The sequence below is a fragment of the Trachemys scripta genome, chromosome 10 (assembly GCF_013100865.1).
Source record: "Trachemys scripta elegans isolate TJP31775 chromosome 10, CAS_Tse_1.0, whole genome shotgun sequence".
Taxonomy (NCBI): Eukaryota; Metazoa; Chordata; order Testudines; family Emydidae; genus Trachemys; species Trachemys scripta.
Window position 1 is genome coordinate 70,113,331 of NC_048307.1, and position 23,313 is coordinate 70,136,643.

The 23,313-nt window shown below is 41.4% G+C and overlaps 1 protein-coding gene across 1 annotated transcript; it reads left to right on the forward strand.

Moving 5' to 3' along the window:
- The first annotated feature begins 210 nt into the window (after positions 1 to 210).
- On the forward strand, positions 211 to 17,779 carry MTHFS (methenyltetrahydrofolate synthetase). Its single transcript, XM_034784790.1, has 2 exons — positions 211 to 347; positions 17,425 to 17,779. Exons 1-2 carry the CDS (start codon positions 311 to 313, stop codon positions 17,646 to 17,648), a joined length of 261 nt encoding a protein of 86 aa, XP_034640681.1. The 5' UTR covers positions 211 to 310; the 3' UTR covers positions 17,649 to 17,779.
- The last annotated feature ends 5,534 nt before the right edge of the window (positions 17,780 to 23,313 follow it).

Genomic DNA, 23,313 nt, shown 5'->3' on the forward strand with positions numbered 1-23,313 from the left:
ACTAAATACCTTCGCGGTGTGGACGGGTGCAGGGTTAATTCGATGTAACGGCGCTAACTTCGACATAAACGCCTAGTGTAGACCAGGCCTAAGCAATAAAAGAGCAAATGTGCAACAGTGACAAAGTCAAAGTTCAGCCCCCTTGTGAGTCTGCGTTTTGAGTCAGTCTTTAATTACATGATAGCATACTATTTTTAACACAAAACTCCTGTCTAATTCAGTGCACAGGATGGACCTGCTCTGGGGATGCATTAGAGTAGAGTTGAGTAGAGCTGCTTACACCAGTTAGCATGATCCCATTGAAAGGAAAATGGATACTTTCAGTTTACAATTGCAGCAACCCACTGGTAAGTACTTTGAAATTGTTATTGAGGGAGCATTAGCCCCATTTCAAAGTTTGCCATTGGGAACTACCTGGAGGAAATATTTTTAGATGGAAATACACTGTTTTAGCCACCTTTAAAGTCCTACTATTTATTTATGTTGCACTCACTGCACACAGGACTTTGGTAGTGATAGTCAGCTCAGAATTCTTAACAACTTAAAAATATATAGAGCCTTTAATGTTGGGACATATGGATTGGCAATATATTATTGAGAGGATCACATGAAACATATGGCTACAAAAGAAAGATGGCATTTTAAAAAAGATAAGAGGCTGAAATTTTAAAAACCGTGCACCAGGAATAAGAGAACTTGGAAATATGAGGCATATAAAGGAGTTTAGAAATAGAAAACAATATAAGAGGAAAATAGTATAACTGAAAGCAAAGTAAATGTCTTTTATGTCACTTCAGATACATTAGTTGTTCAATAGCTATACATGAAAATATGATGGTAGCTTATAAAACTGTGTTAAGCATTCTGAAATAAGACACATTGCATACAATACTCTGGGGGTTACTGAGACAGATTGAAAGAAAGTATGTTCTGAATGTTGGATAAATGGATATGTTGGAAGCAATGATGTTAAATATTACTGCATAGTGGGAAAACAGAATTCTCCAAACAAGATTTTAAAGTAATTGAGGGTACTAGTAGGTTGTCTTCTCTTTGGGGAGACTTGATTAAAATTTACAGTACAATATATGTCAGGGGATAGATTATAATTTGAAATTTCTTTTGAATGGTCATAAAAAGAAAAACTGAGACCATGGCATGAAACCAAATTGAAAATTGAGGCTTAGCTCTTAATGTAATTTATTTTTTAATGAAATGATTTAAAGTTTGGATTGAACTTCTACTTGAAGACAATGAGCCATAGTATTTTGTTGCATAGGAAGAATCAGTTCAGTTCTAGTGGGTTGTTAATATTCTGGTGTTGAGTTTTTTGGTGAAGAGATGATTCTTCCTCTCTTGTAACATAGGAATTGTCATTCTAGATAAGCCCAGTGTTGCATCTTGTTCAGTATCCTGTTTCTGACCGTTTCTAATGTCGGATACTTCAGTGAAAGGTTCGAGAAACCCCTGAGTGTATAGCTATGTAATAATGTGTCCATATTTTCTCTCTTTCTCATCATTATTATAAGAATCTAATCCTATCTGGAATTGTGCTAAGCTTTTTGCCTTAATATTGCCTGGTGGCAATTAATTCCACAGGTTAATTATGTGTAATATAAAAATATATTTCCTTGTATCCATTTTAAATTTGCTACCTTTCAATTTCATCAACTGGCCTATTGTCCTTGTATTATGAGAGGGTAACTATGACCACCTGATTTACCTTCTCTATAATATTAATTGTTCTTTTAAAGCTCTGTTATATCACCTTGTATTTTTTTCCTCTCTAAACTAAACCATCCCAATCTTTCCAGTCTCTTTTCATAACATATCCCTTTTCCCTTACCACTGCTGCTCTCCCTTTCTTTGGAATGTAATAAATAAACGAACTGCTGAAGTACAAAAGCAGGTGGATTTCACTGGCATCATTTTGTAATGTTTTAAACTTCTTTACTGTGAACTCCTTTTGTGTAGCCCAGGGGTCGGCAACGTTCGGCACGCGGCTCGCCAGGGTAAGCACCCTGGCAGGCTGGGTCAGTTTTATTTACCTGTTGACGCGGCAGGTTCAGCCAATTGCGGCCCCCACTGGCCGCGGTTCGCCATCCCGGGCCAATGGGGGCGGCGAGAAGCGGCGCGGGCGAGCGATGTGCTGGCCGTGGTTTCTTGCCGCCCCCATTGGCCCGGGACGGCAAACCGCGGCCAGTGGGGGCCGCGATCGGCCGAACCTGCCGCGTCAGCAGGTAAATAAAACTGGCCCGGCTCGCCAGGGTGCTTACCCTGGCGAGCTGCGTGCTAGAGGTTGCCGACCCCTGGTGTAGCTTGTAGAAAATGAACAAAATATGGCTTAATTCTAATGGCATATCTAACCAACAGCATGTTGTTGAAGTTCTAAAATCCTTTGGAATATTAAAGCTGTTCACTTTTGTAAAGTTCATTAACTCTTCAAAAGGTTGCTGTTCCTTTTAATCACACTTAAGTGTTGTATCACTATTCACCGTGCATAAAATGTCCTTGTTAATCTCTCTCACTCAGCAAAACAACTGAAAATATTACTTCTTCTGTAATTAATTGAAGTGTAAAGGAAAATGGAAATGGCATTGTAAAAGGTTGTAAATTCACTGCAAGTGGCTCTGAAGTGTTTTGCCTCAAAGAGGGCTAATTTTATTACAGTGTGAACAATAACACTGTTGTTTTCTTGGTACTGTTTCCTAGATACAGAAGTCTTTCAAAAGCAAGTAACAGGTTGTTCTGGATTATGGCCTGAGACCTATATCAGAGTTTTAAGAGAAAAATTTGAACATGCGAGTATTACTTTCTCCCTCAGTGAGACTAATTTAAAGAGAGATTTTATCTTCATTGCTTTTATTCTTACAGATGATTTTTGTTCATGACTTTTGGAGTAAATGTAGAGCTGGATTGGCAGCATTGGAGCCTGTACCCCTCTCTTTGTCCACAGAGTAGAGACAGTATGGGCAATAGGAGTAGATACGTCTCCAGGCTGCCCAAGAGTGTGCTTCAGCCTGGTCTTGGATGGACCATCTCTAGTGAGAGAAGATCTCCCTCCTTGGCCCATTTAATCCTTGTCCTCATTGCTGAGATGACTAGCAATGGCCAGTTTGTAATACAATTAACTCATAGCACCTCCTCATCATGTACACTGGGAAGTACCTTGGAGCCTGGAGAAGGAGGGCTCCTCAGCGCCAGAGTGCGGGATGATTCTCCTGCTGCTTCATAATGTGAGTAAGGATGTAACTCAGCGTCAGCATCACCTTTTGGTTCAACAATTCCAGCTTGTGCTGACTGTAATTATTTTGAGTATTTGTGATGTGAGGACTAGACCCATCAAGCCAGCACTTTTGTGCTCTGAAGTGATGCGATGATTTCCCTTTACCAGCAGGTGTCAGGATTCTACAGATTTAGTAGCACGAGCTAGTGTCATTTTTGCTGTCTCCTATAATTAAAATCTTGTTTAGGCATTGCAGTCACACACAGGGGAGAGCAAACGTTCCAACCTAATGTCTAAAAAAATGAGCAATCACAGAGTGGGTGCTGGGATTCCAGGTGTGGTCATTTTTATAAAGCTGATCATCTGTACAAGGTTTGTGTGTAAGAAATATAGTGGTAGAAAGCAGCCATTCTCAGTCACTGTGATTATAAAACATGTCTGACACGGATGGCAGTGGTGCAGTTACCTGCTGACTACATGCACAATAAACCCTGCCATATAAACATTCCTAACCTTTCTATCCTGTGGACTAACTCTTTATGGGAGTTATGTTTATGCATCAAAGAAGAAATTAATGGCTTACATCTTAATGGTTTATATTTCACAGGCAATTTAGTTGCTCCAGCAATGGAGTAGAAATATTGATAGTAACAAAGCATAATCTGTTATAAATAGTTTATAGTTTGGGGATTTTTTTTTATCTGTCATATTTCGATGTAGTCATTTTTATTGATTTTAAAGTGTACAGATGATAACGATACAGGGAAGCTGAATAATAAGGTTTGAAAATGTCATGTACACTGAGGGCTTGTCCCCACGTACAGCACTGCAGAGGTGCAGCGGCAGTGCTTAATGAAGATGCTACCTATGCCGACAGGAGAGCTTCTCCCCTCAGCGTAGGTACTCCACCTCCCTGACAGGCGGTAGCTATGTCAACAGGAGAAGACCACCTAGCTACATAGCACTGTCTAGACCAGGAGTTCGGTCGATATAACTGTGTCGCTCGGGGGTGTGGATTTTTCACACCTCTGAGCACGACGTAGTAGTACAGAAACAAGTTTGCAGTGTAGACCAAGCCTAAAATCCTCATATTTTTATACTGTTTTACAAGTGTAAGGTCCATCCTGGCATGAACACTTCAAATGCCAGTGCTGTTGCAAGTTTCTTTAAAGCAGAAGCTTTGTGACTAGCATTTGCTGATCTAACAAAAGGTTGCAAAGTTGCTCTTGCATAGATTTCTCCTCCTCCTTTTGGCTCCTTAGCAGGTGCTCTGTATTTTGCTGTCTTAACTTTGCATTTACCCAGGTGCAACTCCTTTAGCGCCAGAAAGCTTTCACTATCTGTGTTTTCCCAGTCAAGTTATTCTAGCCCAGGGGTTGGCAACGTTCGGCACGCGGCTCGCCAGGGTAAGCACCCTAGCGGGCCGGGCCAGTTTATTTACCTGCTGATGCGGCAGGTTTGGCCGATCGCGGCCCCCACTCGCCGCGGTTCGTCGTCCCAGGCCAATGGGGATGGTGGGAAGCCGTGGCCAGCACACCCCTCAGCCCGCGCTGCTTCCCGCTGCCCCCATTGGACCGGGACGGCGAACCGCGGCGAGTGGAGGCCGCGATCGGCCGTACCTGCCGCGTCAGCAGGTAAATAAACTGGCCCGGCCCGCTAGGGTGCTTACCCAGGCGAGCCGCGTGCCGAACGTTGCCGACCCCTGTTCTAGCCTCTTTGCTCAGGATTACGGGAGCAAATAACTCACCTATCAAAGAAGGAAATATTAAGGCAGATAACCAGAGCATTTCTAAGCAATGATTTCTTTTACTTTGGACACGCAAAACCAGAAAGTGTTTTAAATGGCTTTAAGTGAGGAATGTGGCTTACATGCTTTGCTTACGTAATGTACTTTATGAAAATACTTCAAAGAACCACTCCAATTAAATTTGCATTTCTCCTAGCAAATTCTGAAAAGGGGACGTACTAAACTTTTAAACCTGAGCTGACATATACTTAAATCACAAGTGAAAGGCAGCATGTGATGGTTTCAGTCTGATCCCTAACATAGTCTTTTTCATATTGTGAAACCAGCTACAGTTTTGGCTCAAGTCTTAAAATGATGGCACTAGAGGCTCTGACTGTAAATGAAAGGATATTTATTGGTGAAGCTAGTAGGAATGTCTGTGCAATACGGACATGTACTCTGTATCTGGCTCCAGACAGTGCTGTAAGCCTCTCCCATTCTTGGGCACTAAATTTACAAGAATGTATTTTTAAAAAAGGGACTAAAAATGGAATGAGAATGTTTATTTGTATCTCAGCATATTGGAATAGAAGCTGAGCAAAGAGCATTATTAGTGTATTTTGCAACTTTACTAATGAAAGAATTACTGCCACTCATCTGTTTTAAACCTGTATGACTGATGGGAATCATGTAGTTTCTCAGGGAGAGGTGTAAATATTTTATTAAGCCATAGGTCAGCAGGACAAGTGTGAATTGTGAAGACTAATGTTTAGTGCTGACACAAAACATTGACATGAATGAGTAGATGGATAAATGCTGAGTTGCTCAATACCTGTTTGTAAAGTCCACTGATGATTCTGTTTTCTGCAAAATATTTTATTGAAGTAATAACAAAAAATATTTAACTTACTCTGAGTCGTATTGGATGGATATACTTTTGGGGGATCTTAATATATAAAGGGACAGTATTCCACTGGGATTTTTCTGAGTGAATGGTATTGCATAGAGCAGTGTTTCCCAAACTTGGGATGCCGCTTGTGTAGGGAAAGCCCCTGGCGGGTTGGGCCAGTTTGTTTACCTGCCGCGTCTGCAGGTCCGGCCGATCGCAGCTCCCACTGGCCGTGGTTCGCTGCTCCAGGCCAATGGGGGCTGCAGGAAGCAGTGGCCAGTACTTCCCTCGGCCCATGCCACTTCCAGCAGCTCCCATTGGCCTGGAGCAGCGAACCGCGGCCAGTGGGAGCCGCGATCGGCCGGACCTGCGGACGCAGCAATTAAACAAACCAGCCTGGCCCGCCCGGGGCTTTCCCTACACAAAGCAGCGTCCCAAGTTTGGGAAACACTGGCATAGAGAATGTCAACATAGGTCACCACCACCTCTTGTGGACATGCACATGGCACTGCCTGCAGTGTAACCAGTGTGTTCCACTGCTGGGGGCAGGGGCTCCAAGGGAGCACCTCTTGTGAACTATGGAGCCCAGCTCTATCAGAACTCCCTGTGCAGTGGGAACTTGACGGTGAGGTGGGCCAAGGAAGCAGCTGTAGCAAGGACTGTGGACCTGCTGTGATGTGAATTAATTGGCCATTCCTTCTGCAGGAGGAGTGGTGCACAGGCACCACAGAGGCTGTTCTGGCCTTGAGGTCTGGAGCAGTGTTTACGAAGCAGCAGCAGAATCATCCGGCACTGTGGTGGTAAGGGGCTCTTCTCCAGGCTCCAAGGAACTCCTCAGCATACAGTGCAGTGATGTGGGCTTTTGTGCTGGAGGAAGGGTCTGGACTGCAGTGCTTAAGGAAGAATTATGGTTGTAGCCCTTTAAAACTCAGGATGCTGATTAACATTATAAATAAATCAAGTGCCAATAAACTGATCAAGAGAAGTTTCTCATTTACATCTGTCATTTCAGATAGTGCAACCTCTGCAATGACCCAAGACTCTGCTTTTGAATTCAAATATTTCCACAAAAGCTCAGGACTTTTCTGAAATTTAGAGCTGAAGTATTAGCGTTATTAACAACTGCAGCAGCTGTGCTGGCCCCATCCAGACCAGGCAGGGAAAAGGCCCCTCAGCTTAGCATCACTGCTACTTATCAAATTATTTATTTATTTAGATATAACATTATTCTTATCTATCTATTTATTATCTATGTTGTGGTAGCGCCAGGGCCAGCTCCAGGCACCAGCCGAGCAAGCTCGTGCTTGGAGTGGCAGATTCTAAGGGGCGGTTTCCCTCCAATTCAGAACCGGCTCTGGGTAGCGCCTAACAGCCCCACTTGTGGACCTGGGCACCATTGTGCTAGCTGCTGTACAAACACAGAACAAAAAGACAGTCCCTGCCCTAAAGACCTTACATTAAAAAAGAATGCCCATACAAAAGCCCCAAGCACCCTGACCATAATTAAACTTGCAATAACCACCCAGAAGCATTAATACTAATATACAAATAAATTAACTTCATTAATCAAAGGTAGTAATTTACCTCAGTCAACGGAAGTACAAACACTCCAGAAAAGCCTCTCACTTTCCCCCAGTCATGCCCAGGAACATACCCGGGTCCTTCCCCCAAAACCCCACCAAACAAGTGGCAGAGCAAGGAAAATTTATACCAGAGGTAGTCTGGGGTAAGCTAGCATGGGAAGGCACAGCACTGGAGATAAGTGAGTCTTGGAGCTAATGAAACTTCCAAATAAATGTCAGTAAACTTTGTGTGTGAATGAGAAATGATGTTAAGTGATAACCATGAGTGTGCCCTAATTGGCTCAAAAGGAAGTACCCCACTATTAAAAGGTACTCCTAGATTATTCACATCATTAGTACCCATGGCTGGATCCTCCAATCCATAACAAATAGTCTAAACTTCATCCCCTGGATGTCAGTACAAATGATGTCTTGGGTCAGGTGTTCAAAAGAGCTCTGCTTCCATTTAGGCACCAAAATAAGCAGCCAGGTTTGAGAAGATAGATTTTAAAGAGTTCAGCATCTTGTCTGTAAGAGCCATAGTGACGGCTACTAAGTACTACTGGAAATTTGGCTCCATGTCTAGTGACTGTGTAGCACTTTGTGTATTTCCCACCTCCATCCATTTGTCACAATTGGGGATGCTGTTGAATGGGTTTATCTTGAGTAAAATTTTGAACAGCACATAGGTGATTTAGGAGGCTAAGTCTCATTTTCAAAAGTGATTTAGGCAGTTAGCAGCCAAAGTTTCATTGCAAGTTAATGGGCTCCTAAATGACTAGGTAATTTTTGAAAATGAGTCTTAGAATGGGATTTTCAGAAGTGCCTAAGCAAGGTAAGGTGCCTAACTCCAATGGACTTTCAATGGCACTTCTGAAAATCCAGTCATAGTCCCCTAAGTCACTTAGTCCCAGATCCTCAAAGATATTTCCTAACACCCACTGAATATCTTTGAGGATCTGGGCCTTACATGTTTTTGAAAATTTTACCCATGTTTAAATGAATCTTGTGCTAAAATGTAGAGAGAGATTATTTTTAGAAGGAAATAAAGAATTTCATTACGTGATGAGGTGCATAGATCCTTTGCAAGCACTTAGCCTTTAGTATTAGAACTTTCCCAAGCTAAGCAAGCCCTGTCTCCAGCTGCTGGTACATGTTTCTGTGCTTTGTATGCCACCAGGGTGGATATCTTTAATGTTGAAGGCAATCGAGTGTGTTAACTTGTGTCTATGCAATCAGAATAGAACTGTAGGCAGCAAGCAGTTAGAGTTTTTTCCCTGTTTGAAAAGTGAAGCTTTACAAAAAAATAAAATGTAGATATTTTTATTTCTGTGATCTGTCACCCAGCTGAGCTGCATAACTCTGAGATCAGAGAAACTTTTCATTCCATGATGTTGGATAGCTTTTGAAAAGCAGTCAGCATTGAGTGGTGTTGAAAAGGCAGGTGCATATACCAGTCTCCTGTTGCTTATGGTGTCCATTCTATGGAGAGAGAATATCTTTTTCAGGAGGATGGCTTAAACACAAAAGTAAATTATGCTCTCTGGGCTCAATTCTCCATTGATCTGCAATCATTCACAGCTATGAAAGTGGGTGGCAAATGCTACCAAATCAATGTGTGATCTAGGGATTGAAAGCACTGTATAACAAATAAATATTACACAAGCTGCAAGGCCATCTGTGCGGTTACAAGAATTAGGGCTGTCAATTAATTGCAGTTAACTCATGCAATTATCTCAAAAAAATTAATCTCGATTAAAAAAATTAATCGCAATTAATCACAGTTGTAATCACAGTGTTAAACAATAGAATACCAATTGAAATTTATTAAATATATTGGATGTTTTTCTACATTTTCATATATATTGTATTCTGTGTTGTAATTGAAATCAAATTGTATATTATTTTTTATTATAAATATTTGCACTGTAAAAATGATAAAAGAGATAGTATTTTTCAATTCACCTCATATAAATACTGTAGTGCAATCTCTTTGCCATGAAAGTGTAACTTACAAATGTAGATTTTGTTGTTGTTGTTACATAAATGCACGCAAAAACAAAACAATGTAAAACTTCAGAGCCTACAAGTCCACCGAGTCCTACTTCTTGTTCAGCCAATTGCTAAGAGAAACAAGTTTGTTTACATTTACAGGAGATAATGCTGCCTTCTTATTATTTACAATGTCACGAGAAAGTGAGAACAGGCATTTGCATGACACTTTTGTAGTTGGCACTGCAAGGTATTTACATGCCAGATACGGTAAACATTCATATGCCCCTTCATGCTTCGGCCATCATTCCAGAGGACATGCTTCCATGCTGATGACGCTTGTTTAAAAAAAAAAAAAAAAAGTGAGTTAAATTTGTGACTGAACTCCTTCGGGGACAATTGTATGTCCCCTGCTCTGTTTTACCCACATTCTGCTGTATATTTCATGTTATAGCAATTTCCAATGATGACCCAGTACATGTTGTTCATTTTAAGAACGCTTTTACTGCAGATTTGACAAAACACAAAGAAGGTACCAATGTGAGATTTCTAAAGGTAGCTATAGCACTCGACCCAAGGTTTAAGAATCTGAAGTGCCTTCCAAAATCTGAGAGGGACAAGGTGTGGATCATGCTTTCAAAAGTCTTAAAAGACCGACCCCCGATGTGGAAACTACAAAACCTGAACCACCAAAAAATAAAATCAACCTTCTTCTGGTGGCATCTGACTCAGATAATGAAAATGAATATTCATTGGTCTACATTGCTTTGGATTGTTATCGAGCAGAACCCATCATCATCATGTACACATGTCCCCTGCAATGGTGGTTGAAGCATGAAGGACATATGAATTTTTAGCGCATCTGGCACGTAAATACCTTGCAATGCCGGCTACAACAATGCCATGAGAACACCTCTTCTCACTTTCAGGTGACATTGTAAACAAGAAGTGGGCAGCGTTATCGCCTGCAAATATGAACAAACTTGTTTGTCTGAGCGATTGGCTGAACAAGAAGTAGGACAGAGTGGACTTGCAGGCTCTAAAATTTTACATCGGGGTCGGCAACCTTTGGCACGCAGCTCGCCAGGGTAAGCACCCTGGGGGGTCGGGCCGGTTTGTTTACTTGCCGCGTCCACAGGTTCGGCCAATCGCGGCTCCCACTGGCCGTGGTTCACTGTCCCAGGTCAATGGGGGTGGTGGCCAGCACATCCCTCGGCCCGCGCCGCTTCCCACCGCCCCCATTGGCCTGGAGCGGCGAACTGCGGCCAGTGGGAGCTGCGATCAGCTGAACCTGTGGATGCGGCAGGTAAACAAACTGGCCCGGCCCGCAAGGGTGCTTACTGACCCCGGTTTTACATTGTTTGTTTTATGTTTGAATGCAGTTTTTTGTACATAATTCTACATTTATAAGTTCAACTTTCATGATAAAGAGATTGTACTACAGTACTTGTATTAGGTGAATTGAAAAATACAAGTATTTGCACTGAGGGGGAAAAAAAAGAAATAGTAATCAAAAATAAATATAAAGTGAGCACTATACACTTTGTATGCTGTGTTGTAATTGAAATCAATATATTTGAAAATGTAGAAAAAATCCATAAATATTTAAATAAATGGTATTCTATTATGGTTTAACAGTGCGATTAATCGCGTGATTAATTTTTTTAATCGCTTGACAGCCCTAATGAGAATATAAGCAGCACAAACGCTGTACTTCAGGAAAATGCTTAAAATGCCAAATGGCTGCTGTGAAAGGGGGAGACTGAGGTATATAGAGCTGGTTACTATCTGACCTTTTGTGATCCTAAGCTCAGCAGGCTTCTGTGCTGAGAGCATGTATTTTTGACATACATTGCCACACCCTTGCAGGCACATAGGAAACACTGTGATTCTACTTCTGACTACCGAGGCCCAGATTCTGCCTTGGCATTGTGTGGATGCAATGGGGCGGGGGCCTAAGGAGTCTTCCCTTGCACTTTGCATGGCCCATGTTAGGGACAAACAGAATTGCAGGCCTTGTGCTTTGGGAAGTAGAGGGGCTGCTCTTTCCCTGATTCTTATGGCATCTATGAAGCCCCAAAGGGGACAGGAAGGGTGGGAGGAGGTGAGATCATGGCTTCACACAGCCTAATGAGGGCAAATCCACCACAGCAGTAAGAGGAAGTGAAGCCTCATTTATCACTGTTTAAATCAGCTTAGAATGGTATCCCTGTTTCAACCCACCACTGGCAGTGACTGTGAGCTAACCGTGATTAGGACAGGGGACTGGAAACCTGCCTACATGGTTTCTGTTTCTGGCTTTACCACTGATTTGTCAAATCCTTGGGCAAGTCACTTCACCCCTTTGTGAATTGTACTTTCCAAACCCACGGGATGCTGTGAAGCTTGTTTAATGTTTGTAAAGTATAAAGTCCTTGAAAGGAAGATGCTGTATCAGTGCAATGTATTAGTGTATAAGTAAGCAGTGAATACTGCAGATTATATATGTTATGTATTATTTTATTATTAAATGTTCTCATGCCTTGTGACATATGAGGCAACCCAGTGTTTCCTCCTCCGTATGTCTAATGCCATGTTTCTTGCTTCCTTGTAGTCTGTTTCCATGACAGCAACATCTTTCTCAAGGGTGTTCTCATATGTCATCTGTTGTCCTCCTCTTTTCCCTCTTCCTCCAAGTGGTATCCAATCAAGGTTTTGTCTAGGAATACAGGTTTTTTTTTTTTGTTTTGTTTTGTTTTTTAACATCAATACAACATGGCCAAACCGCTTTATCCTTCTTTCTCGGATCATTGTCACTATAGTCTGTTGGCCAGTCCTTTGTAACATGTCAGCGTTACAGTAGAACTTCAGAGTTACGAACTGACCAGTCAACTACACACCTCATTTGGAACTGGAAGTACACCATCAGGCAGCAGCAGAGACCAAAAAAAAAAAAAAAAAAGCAAATACAGTACAGTACTTTGTTAAACATAAACTACTAAAAAAATAAAGGGAGAGCAGCATTTTTCTTCTTCATAGTAAATTTTCAAAGCTGTATTAAATCAATGTTCACTTGTAAACTTTTGAAAGAACAACCATAACATTTTGTTCAGAGTTATGAACATCTTCCATTCCCGAGATGTTTGTAACTCTGAGGTTCTGCTGTATCCCACCAGCTGACACCAAGTATTCTTCACAAGCATCTCTTTGCCAAGTTTCAAAAGCATGTAACAATGTGGGGATCACAATAACACTGTATAACTTTATCTTGGTTCTTCTATGAATTTCCTTATTTTTCCAAATATTTGCCAGTTTTGAAAAATTCCACTTGCCTTTCCAGTTCTTGCTTTCACCTCCTTATGGAGATGGCCATCAGCACTGCTTATGCTTCCAAGATATACAGACTTGTTAACTCTGCTGTATTCTTTGCTCTCAATCACATACGCACCATAATTGCTGATTCCTCTTTCAAAGATCATGATTTTCATTTTTTTTTCACTGATTTTTTTTAATCATACTTTGGCAGCCTCATATTTGACATTGATAATGGTCTTTTTTGTGGACATTGCAGAGAAGAAGGAAAAAGCCTATATGGAAAGGCAAATGAATGGGGCATGCAGCCATTCTCTCCTTTCCAGTTTAAACTGCACTTAGATTTTGAAAGATAATAAAAATAAACCATTGTTTACATAGTACAGCCCAAATCGCCACCCTGTCCCTCAGTGGACATGGACCCAGCTGTGTGTGGAGAAAAGGAAAATAGGATGCAAGGGTCCATACTGGGTGGAGCATGGTTCTATGGGGGTAGGAGGTGCTAGCATGTCCATGACTGACAGCTACTTGGGTGGCAGGGCTGGACGTGTCACTATTACCGCAAGGATCCTATGTATGGGGGCAAGCGTTATGGGGTTGAGAGGGACTTTCCCTCCCCAACCTTGTACTATCCTGTCGAGGCCCTGTTCAGTGCAGATGCTGGTCTTATGCATCTTCATTCCTGGTACTCCTGTGTGAATTATTATATGGTTGCACCTCTGATCCCACTATAGTTAGTCCCCAACCCCTGTCATAAGGAGCTTCACTGCTCCCCTGCAGCCTGAGGATCGGAGGAGTCTTCTCCGATGGAGCTCTCCAGCACTCAGCCAAATTACAGAGATTAGGGTCTGGGGGCAGGATTTGGGGCTAATGCTACCTGAACTGACTTTAGTTTCCTTGTAGGGTAGCACCTATGGCATGTCATCTTTCTACTGAAATCCTGTTTGGTATTTTACTTTAATTTTGTGCTGTGTGAGTTGTTTTGAAATCAGACACTACATTGTGAGTCAAGGCAAAGAGATTCTACAGCACTCTGGCATATTAAAAAGTGTGAGGGTGCCTATTACAATATTTACAGCATCATTTTTCATATTGAAGATTTGCACAAGCTTGTTTGAGTTACTCAGCATAAAATCAATGATTGCAGAGGGGCACGCTCATTAGAACAGATTCTGGTTCTCTAGAGATCCCAGAAAAAAAAACCCAACAGTTTCTTAAACTAATATATCTAAATTCATTGAAGTGTGGCTTGTGCCATCAGTGAAGTGATACAGAAAATTTATTTCTTCGCAGCATTGTCCCTGCCAATTCCCTCTTTCCATAGCACTCCCACTCGCTTGCCTTGTTCCTGCTTGCAATATACATATAAAGTAAAATGAAAGTGACTGTGTAAAATGCACCTTCTTACTCTGGAGATCTGCCCCTTGCATATATTCATATCTGCTGACTTCAGTGACTAAAACAAGTTTTTACTGCTCTTTACCCTATGAGCTCAACAGAGCTGAGAGAGAGTGTGCTCGAGGCTATTCCTTGTGCATCATCAGCAGAATTGTTTTCTAAGTTCCAGTCGCAGGGCCAGTCAAATATACTCATGCAGCCCCAATGAAAGGCAAGAGTTAGCAGAGGCATAATTTGAAGGGAATGGGGCTGTACATGGGTAACTGGGTGGAGAATTTGACCTTTATTACTGGTGACAATGCTAAGAAGGAAAGAGATCACTTGACTTTTGGAGTATGTATACACTGCAGTTAGACATCTGCAGCTGACCTGTGCCTGCTGACTCAAGCTCACGGGGCTGTTTAATTATGATGTAGACACTTGGGCTACAACCCAAGCTCTGGGATCGTCCCAGCTCAGATCGCTAGAGCCCGGGCTCCAGCCCGAGCCCAAATGTCTACATTGCAATTAAACAGCCCCTTAGCCTGAGCCCCGCTAGCCCAAGTCAGCTGGCATGGTCCAGCCGTAGGTTTTTAATTGCCATGTAGACGTACCCCTAGATCCCAGACTGAGTTTGCAGGCTTGTCAGCAAATGTATCTTTTGACTTGTAAACTGAGCACATATGATCTCCAGTGGCTGAGACACCATAAACATGGAACCTCGTGATGCTGTTTTTACAGTGTCACTTTTTAAGGTACAACTGCATTTTAAGACCTCCTGCCCAGCTCTTCTGTTTTCCTATTTTACTCCTATTTGCCATTTGTCTCCCCTTTTAAATCAAAACGTTCAGACCACTACTGTGCTCTCACTTCCCCTTTTATTTCAGGTAGGAGGGAACCAGTAAACATTTCACAGCCCTCCCATTGGCCAATTCCCTGCTGTTCCTCCCTGGGCTTTTTTGAAAGCAAGTTGACTAAATTGGCCCAAGCCATATTTGCAAGATACAACTTCCACTATCTCACTTTGCATTTTTTATATTCTAATTAGTCAGAAGGGTAGAATGGATGGACATTCACACCGGTAATTCTTTCGAGAATGATGAGCAGTGAAAGGAAATCTGACAGTCTGCTCTATATGTGCAAATGAGTTGGCCTGAGTGTATTTTTTAACTTACTTTCCAGAGTTTAATACTTGTACATGGCATCAGGTGGAGACCCTGGAAACATCCCTTCTCAGCTGTAGCACTTCCAGTGTAACCTTCCCTACACCGCCTTGTGTGTTGAGCCTCATCCCTGACTCATAGTGCGTTATCTGTCAACTAGGTGTCCCGTTTTGATGTTGGTTTGTGATGAGAACAATGCAATTCAAGATGGTGGCAGATGCTGGTTTGCAGTTAGGGCAAGCTGTAAAAATACCTGGAAGAAGTAAAGTAATCAAAGTAACTTTAATAAAACACCACTGCTGAAACACCATTATTGGAATGCAAATAAGGAACAGTAAGCAGGATGTTAATGAATGCCCTCTCCAGATTCTTTCAGTTCTGCTGTGTTTTCTAGGCTTCACCATATATTTCTGTCTTCCTCATTTTAATCTTTTTTCCTGCCACAGCAGCATCGGACGGAACGCTGTTTCCTTACACTGTGAAACAATAAGTGTGATGCTCATGGTTCCAAAGAGCTGCACTAGCTTAGCCAGGCTTATTTGTTCAGAAGATACCTTTGCAGGACTTTTCATACTCCCAGGACAAGCAGTGGTTCTCTACATGTTGTCTGCCTCTAAACTTGGCAGCAGTTCAGCATAGTCTGTTTCCTTTTTCTGCTTGGCAGAGATGTGAATCATCTGTCAAAACAAGGTGGGCAGCAGACTCTAAATTCTGGTTGCCCTACTGGTTTGACCCCAGACCACATCAGTTTCCAAAGTATTACTAATGCTGGAAAAAATGGTTAATCTGATCCTGAATGTACTGTGCTTTTTTTTTTTTTCTAGTCTGGTTGGGTGGATCACCTGTAAAGGTTTTACCATTTATACATTAGAACACATATCTGTTTTGTTTAGGAGAATGACTTCTTAGCCAACAGAAGGTTGGTTTCTCTCCTATCCAAGCTAACTGCTAACCCACTTGGGATTAGAAGCTCAGTCATAAAAGGATAAACTCTCCCCTCCTGTGGGAAAAACATGTAGAGAAAAAAGCTCTTGTAGAATTTCAAGAGGCTGAACTTCTGGGGTTTCAGAAGACTGATGCCCTCACTGGGGAGGAATGTGAGCATCACAGAGGGGCAGGGGCCTGGCCTTGAAACCCTCAGGCTCTGGGGAATTCAGTACTAAAGCTGACAGATCCTGATGCAACCACAAGGAGAGTCAACATCTTTGTGCTGCTGCCTGAAGCCCCTAGCAGCTGCTCACTGTTGCCCACCACACTGCCTCCCAGAAAGGGAGAGGCCAAAGGGAGGAATTAATACTGCTTACAGTAGCGTTGCGTCCTCTGTACATTTCTGCTTGAAAATCCTTTGAACCTTGGGTAACATGCCATACAGAGTGGCTGCTCCATGGCTCCACGATGGTGCCCCCTTCCACACAAACTCAGATACCCTTGGGGAAGGTGGTGAAGCATGCATCCATTTCCACAGCTCAGCCCCTCTTTGGCCTCTGCTCCCCACCACAGAACAGAACTGTAGCATAGAAGCCAAAGTTTATGAATCAAGGAGACTGGGAGTAAGAGGGACTTACCATGGGAGTGACAGCGATGGCTCAAGCAAGATTATTACTAGTACCAGTGTTTTTCCCCCCAACCCAATAACTGTAAGTAATCATTTAAAAAAACCCGACCTAGCTAACGAGCATACAGTGTGTCCTAGATATAAGGTAGCAAGTTTGTCACAGTGGCCTATGTTTAGAACATACCACATCTCACTTGCTTGGTTTATGGGGAGCCGGGGGAGGTTCAATTACAGGAAATTCTACCGCTGTGTTAAGAAGTTTCCTGCCTCTATATCTTTTATTTTAATTTCTTTTTCTTCTCCATTTTGTGGCTGGTACTGTGGGTTGCTTTTCTGCTTCTTCCCACATTTACTAGGGTTTGTTTGAAGGTAGGTGTTTTTTCCCTTCAGGCTTTTCATAGGTCTAATTATTTTGCTGCTGATCTAATAGGTACTTGATAAGGTGACTATGTAAAGTTGCAGATTTAATATTCAAGGTATTTTTCATCTGTGCAAGAAAAAGGAGGCATTTAGCAAAATCTAAAACCAGCATTTTAGCTTAATATCGGCAGATATGTGTAAATATTTAAGCCATAAGGAAATCCACGGCACTGGTTTGTTAATCCACTAATCTTTATTTCATTTGATGTATCTTTTCCAACAGGAGGCCTTGACCTCATCCTCATGCCAGGCCTTGGGTTTGATAAAAGCGGCAACAGATTGGGAAGAGGGAAAGGATACTATGATACCTACCTTGAACGATGCATGCATCATCCCAAAGGAAAACCTTACACCATTGCCTTGGCTTACAAGGAACAGATCTGTGACTCAGTGCCAGTGGCAGAAAATGATATCCAAATAGATGAAATCCTTTATGAAGATAGCTAAAAGCATCTGGATACCGCTGACTACAAACTGACCAACCAAAGACTTCATATCAAGGCACAAACTTGTAATAGTCATACATTATTTGTGTAGCAATAAAATACACTATTTTTAACCAAAAAAAAAAAAAAAGCTCTACATTCATGTTAATAAGGACTGCATTGATCTCATTCCAATTAGCAAATATCTATTGTGAATCTTATTCTAAAATCAATAGAAACAAGAATGGGTGACTATTTTATTAAAATAAAGATAATTTAATCTAATCATGTTTCTGTTTGTTGAATTACCTGATATTTAACATGACTGTTTTATTGCCCTGTTTTAAAATTGAGCTCAGTTACTAATGAGATTTCATGATCCAATCTGAAAGCAACTATTTATTGGAAGTAAAGTTTCAAATATGGCCATAGTACTTATCAATTATGCACAACCATCAAGAAAACATTAGTACCCAAGAAATCACCACGTAAGCCACACACTAACATGATCACAAAGGAGTGATAGAAAAAGCCTTTGATTGTAAAATCAATTTAGATTACATACTTGGTGGTTAAACCATTGTCTAATTATAGAAGATCTGTATGCTAGCAACTGCATAGCTAGGAATCTGACCATGTTTTTAATATATACCCAATCTCCATGTTTCAAATATAAACCCATAAAAATTTCCCTTGGGCAGAAACTTGGTAGATGAGTTCTCAAGCTGAGCATTTTTTAAACTATAACTCAGAAATGGTTTTGATTTAAAACCTATAATTTTCCAGGTCATTAATCCATAATGTATTGGAATAGTGCATGAAATTTGGGTACAATATGTTGAAGGAAGGCAAGAGAGAAGCCTAGAGGAATTGCAGGGAGAGCAACTACTATAGGATGATAGGGTTAGAAGGGATGGACTCAGAAAAGGTTAAAGCAATTAAATAGGTGCAAATTGGTGAAAGAGGTTATTGGAGATGGTGGAAGGGAACGTTTCTGGGATGCAGAACAACTGACATAAAGGGAGAGAGAACAGGATAAATTGTTCTAATTATCATGGAAAAGGACTAGGGGCCTGATCCAAAGCATACGGAAGACAATGGAATCTTTCCATTGATTTCAGTGAGTTCTGGCTTCAGATAATCTATTCCTATGCATAACAATTCTTTCCTTCTTCAGGGCTGAATCATGGCCCTGCTTGTACAGTTATGCAAGGGAGTGAGTGGGGAGAAAGAAGACCCTTACTCTCTTCCGTGGGCAATTTATGCTACAGGTAGCAGTGCAGGAAGGGAAGTGGGCAGCGCAGAGCTGCTCTGTCTCTTACCCAGTGCAGGTGGGTGGGACAGTGTGGAGATGTTCTTACTGGCAAAGCTACAATGGGTATAGACCTCGTATGGTTTATTCCTTCCCTGGAGCAGCCTGGAAAGTGGGAGGAACACTGTGCACTCTCCTTAGCGGGCTGCTTCAGTGGCAGCACAATAGGATGTTGCCCCTGGCTCAGGACAGATCCCATAGTCATGATTTAGCCCATCCTGTGGGTATTTAGATTTATAAATTGTGCACAATTCAGCACCTAGCTTTTTTGTAGCACTATGCCAGATAGCTATCTGTACATGTCCCAGGTAAGAAACAGAATTGGAGTGCACCAAAATACTCCCAGTCTTGGGCTCTATGCGCCATCCAAAGTAATTGTGTGAACACTGAAAAATATCCATTGAAAGGATGTGGTGGTAGTTAGCGTTTTAATGTAATATTCAAATATGGGAATTAAAGATAAACAGAAGGTAATAATGAAAGGGAACACAATCTTCATTTTCTTTCAATCCTACCCTTGCCTCCTTCAATACATTTTTTGTACATGTATAATTTCTCTTTCAACCGGCACATTATTTCATTCATGTTAACCAATTCACTCTGTTTGCACATTAAAAATTCTATGAATTCTCAAGCACTGACTACAGACCAGAAAGCCCTTAAGCCTTCACAGGTAATTTTTGTCAACTAAATCATGCCTACAATATACATGGGCTTTTTAATCTAGAACTGTTGTATTCAAGTTCACTTCTGTTTTTGATACCATAGTAACGCAATAGCTACGTGTTTAAAAAACCCTATGTAGTTGTCAATTCAATAGATTTGAGGATTTGCTTCAGGATGAAGTTAAATTCCTCCCAAATATAATGAAGGTATCCATGGAATACCACAAAGAGATCTGACAGAAGTCTCTGTTTTGAAACAGCCCAGGAGGATATTTGCATTTGAAAGGTCCCAATTCAGAGGCATTGCTGACCAGCTCTTTGGAAAGATCTGTGGCTGCAAAAAATGATCAACCCATTGAGTTCAACCTCCAAAATAGACAGAGCTCCTCAAATAGTGGAGGCATCAGCTGATAATGCATATAGGGCTTAATGATACAACTCAGCAGTCTTCAACCAAATTTCTTGCGTAAGTAAGGATTGCAGGTCTGGCCCTCTTAAATTTAACCAAAAGGGCAAATTTATCTTGAAGAAGAAATGAGTAATAGTAATATACTGTCATCCAAAGAAGGACCCTTATGGGATTTTTAAGTGAAATTGAGTTGTACCTCTAGAAAACGGAATCTTTAGAGAGAGAGAACATGAGGGTGCTGGATAAATATGTACTGACATGAGTTTGGGGGGGTCACATTACCCACAAATGCTGAAGCACTGAGTGAGTTATGCAGATCATTGCAAACGAGTGCTGATAAACTGACTGATAAGCATGACTGCTATGTGGAGACCTATCAGAAATGAGTTAGTGGTCTCAGGCTAGTTCTTAGTGAACTGATGCCCCTGCCATAAAGTCAGCCCTTTAATTGGTAGGAGCTGGTGATCTCACTGGTAGTCTCAGCTTAGAAGGCAATAATGGACGAAATGTGGAGAATGAAGGACTTTGAGGCCACCTAGAGGCGGTCCTGACAGACCAGGGTTGATAATTTTGTTGGGCAGCACAGTAATATTGTTGTATTATCATTGCTTGTGTCCAAACAGAACTCCTCCTTCCAGCATTAGCAAGCTGACAAATTTCAGGAATAATACTTAAGTGTATATAATATTAAATTGCTGTGTCAATGCTCATTGTTTCATATAGGGTCTATTTAAAGGCTCTATCTTTGGGCAGGTAAATATATAGATTAATTCATACATCTTAAAGCCAGAAGGCCATTACATCTTCAAATCTGGCCTCCTGTATAACACAAGCCAGGGAATTTCACCCAATTACTCCTGTACTGAGCCCATTTACTTGTGTTTGACTATGGCGTAACTTTCAGAATGGCATCAAGTCTTGATGTGAAGATTTCAAGAGCTGGGGAATCCTTCACTGCTTTTGGTAGTTTGTTCCAATAGATAATCATCTCACTGTTATAAATTTGTATTTAGCACTAATTTGAAGTTGTCTGGCTTTAAATTCCAGGCACTAGTTCTTGTTATGCCTTTCTCAGCTAGGTTAAAAGAGACTTTTAATACCTGGTATTTTCTCCCTGTGGAGATACTTACACACCATAGAATGCAGTCAGAATGGGTGGGTCGGGGTCTCATGGGCAGCCAGAATCACAAAATTGTAAGTCTGGAAGGGACCTCCTGAGGTCATCTAGTCCAGTCCCCTGCACTCATGGAAGGGACTGAGTATTATCTAGACCATCCCTGACAGGCGTTTGTCTAACCTGTTCTTAAAAATGTCTAATGACGGAGATTCTGCAACTTCCCTAGGCAATTTATTCCAGTGCTTAACTACTCTGACAGGAAGTTTTTCCTAATGTCCAACCTAAACCTCCCTTGTTGCAATTTAAGCCCATTGCTTTTTGTCTTATCCTCAGAGGTTGAAGAAAACAATTTTTCTCCCTCTTCCTTGTAACAACCATTTATGTACTTTAAAATTATCATGTCGATCCTCGGTCTTCTCTTTTCCAGACTAAATAAACCCATTTTTTTCAATCTTCTCTCATAGGACATGTTTTCTAGACCTTTAATCTTTTTGTTGCTCTTTTCTGGACTTTCTCCAATTTGTCCACATCTTTCCTGAATTGTGGCGCCCAGAACTGGCCATACTACTCCAGTTGAGGCCTAATCTGTACGGAGTAAAGTGGAAGAATTACTTCTTGTGTCTTGCTTAAAACACTCCTGCTAATACATCCCAGAATGATGTCACCTCTCAAACTTCTTTTGTATAAGGTAAACAGTTCGAGCTCCTTAAGGTTCCTGTTTGTGGGTGGGTGGATGGATGGATAGATGGTGTAAGACCTAACAGAATTAGTGGTAGCAATTTCTGGTATGATATAGTTAGTAAAATTATGGCTCCCATGCATTAGTATCTGATGTTTTTTATTTTTCAGTTTTGTAAACTGAGTGTATATAGATTTTATTAGAGAGGATTTGCGCTTTATGAAAGATGGATTATGCACCACTTTATCGTGTACATTGAACTGCTTTGTTTGGCTTTTGATGTGCTGATGATCTTTTGGAAATGCATGATTTTAATGTAATGCATGGCGTTTGATTAATGTCAGCCTTGTGCATTATTGGATGGAATTTAATAAAATGTAATTAATGGTGTTGTAATGAAATGGATAGTTTGCCATTTCATATACAGTCACTTTAGAATATTGAGGATTTGGATTCAGTTAATATATTTTATATGCTCTAAGAAATGACTCAGAAAATGGAACTGAAACACTCAACTATGAACATAGTCTGTAAAAACAACCCAGTGAATGTCCATATTTGTTTGCCTTCAATCACTTTCATACCAAATTGGCTCACTTTACCAGTGAAAAGATGATTTTTCTAACTTCTCATTCGGCTAACTCAGCCTGGGATCTGAAAGTCAAGCTGGGTCTTCCTGTTTCTTGCATCATAAAGACTGCAGCCAGAAGGTTAACTGACAATTTTGGTGATGATGCCTGAAGGAGAATAGTCTCCAGCTTGCTGTTCCATACCTGTATTGACTGGCAGCTGTACAAACTTGGTTATGTCAGTAAGTCAGGCAGATACAGTTCAAGACACGGAGTAGACATGCTGAGTGAGAAGATGTGGATTTGGTACAGCTCCTGTTCTGACTATTTTAATCTTTTTCCCATCACTGAACTTATGTTAATGTATGAAAAAATGACTGCAGCATGTTTGTGAACATTAGCATGCAGGAGTAGAATTCTAGCTTCTCTTTGCAGACTGATGCACACTGCTCATTAACCCCTTGTGAGCACTCAGTTGTTAGAAGTTTGGGAGCAAATTCTTCTCTGTTATATTGGTGTGGCTCTGTTGTAGTCAATGCACCTGCACTTGTTTAACTGAGACTGTAGTTCAGCTAAACACTTCAAGCAGAATCTATCCTTATTCAGCAAAGCACATGCTTAAATCCCATTAAAGTCAATGGGACTTCTGCAAATGCTTTAGTGCTTTGCTGACTAGGGATGGTTTGCTCGGGGCCGGCGCAACCCATTAGGCGACCTAGGGCACTACAATTTGGGGGGGCGACCATGGCGGTATTTCGGCGGCGGGACCTTCTGCCGCCTCTGTGGGGGCGGCATTTTGGGGCAGGACCTTCCACCGCCAAGGGTGGCAGAAAAGGTGGTAGCACTCCTGGGTTTGCTGAATCAGGATTTGAAAGCAACATTAGGAGTTTTGCCTTTTTTGTTAGAGACATCTCATTTTGACTGCATAGATTTTAT

Excerpts from the sequence above, each read along its gene's own strand:
- MTHFS (XM_034784790.1), top strand. The coding sequence starts at position 311 with ATGGATACTTTCAGTTTACAATTGCAGCAACCCACTG. Across the intron at positions 348-17,424 it reads ACAATTGCAGCAACCCACTG|GAGGCCTTGACCTCATCCTC; the intron begins GTAAGTACTTTG and ends CTTTTCCAACAG.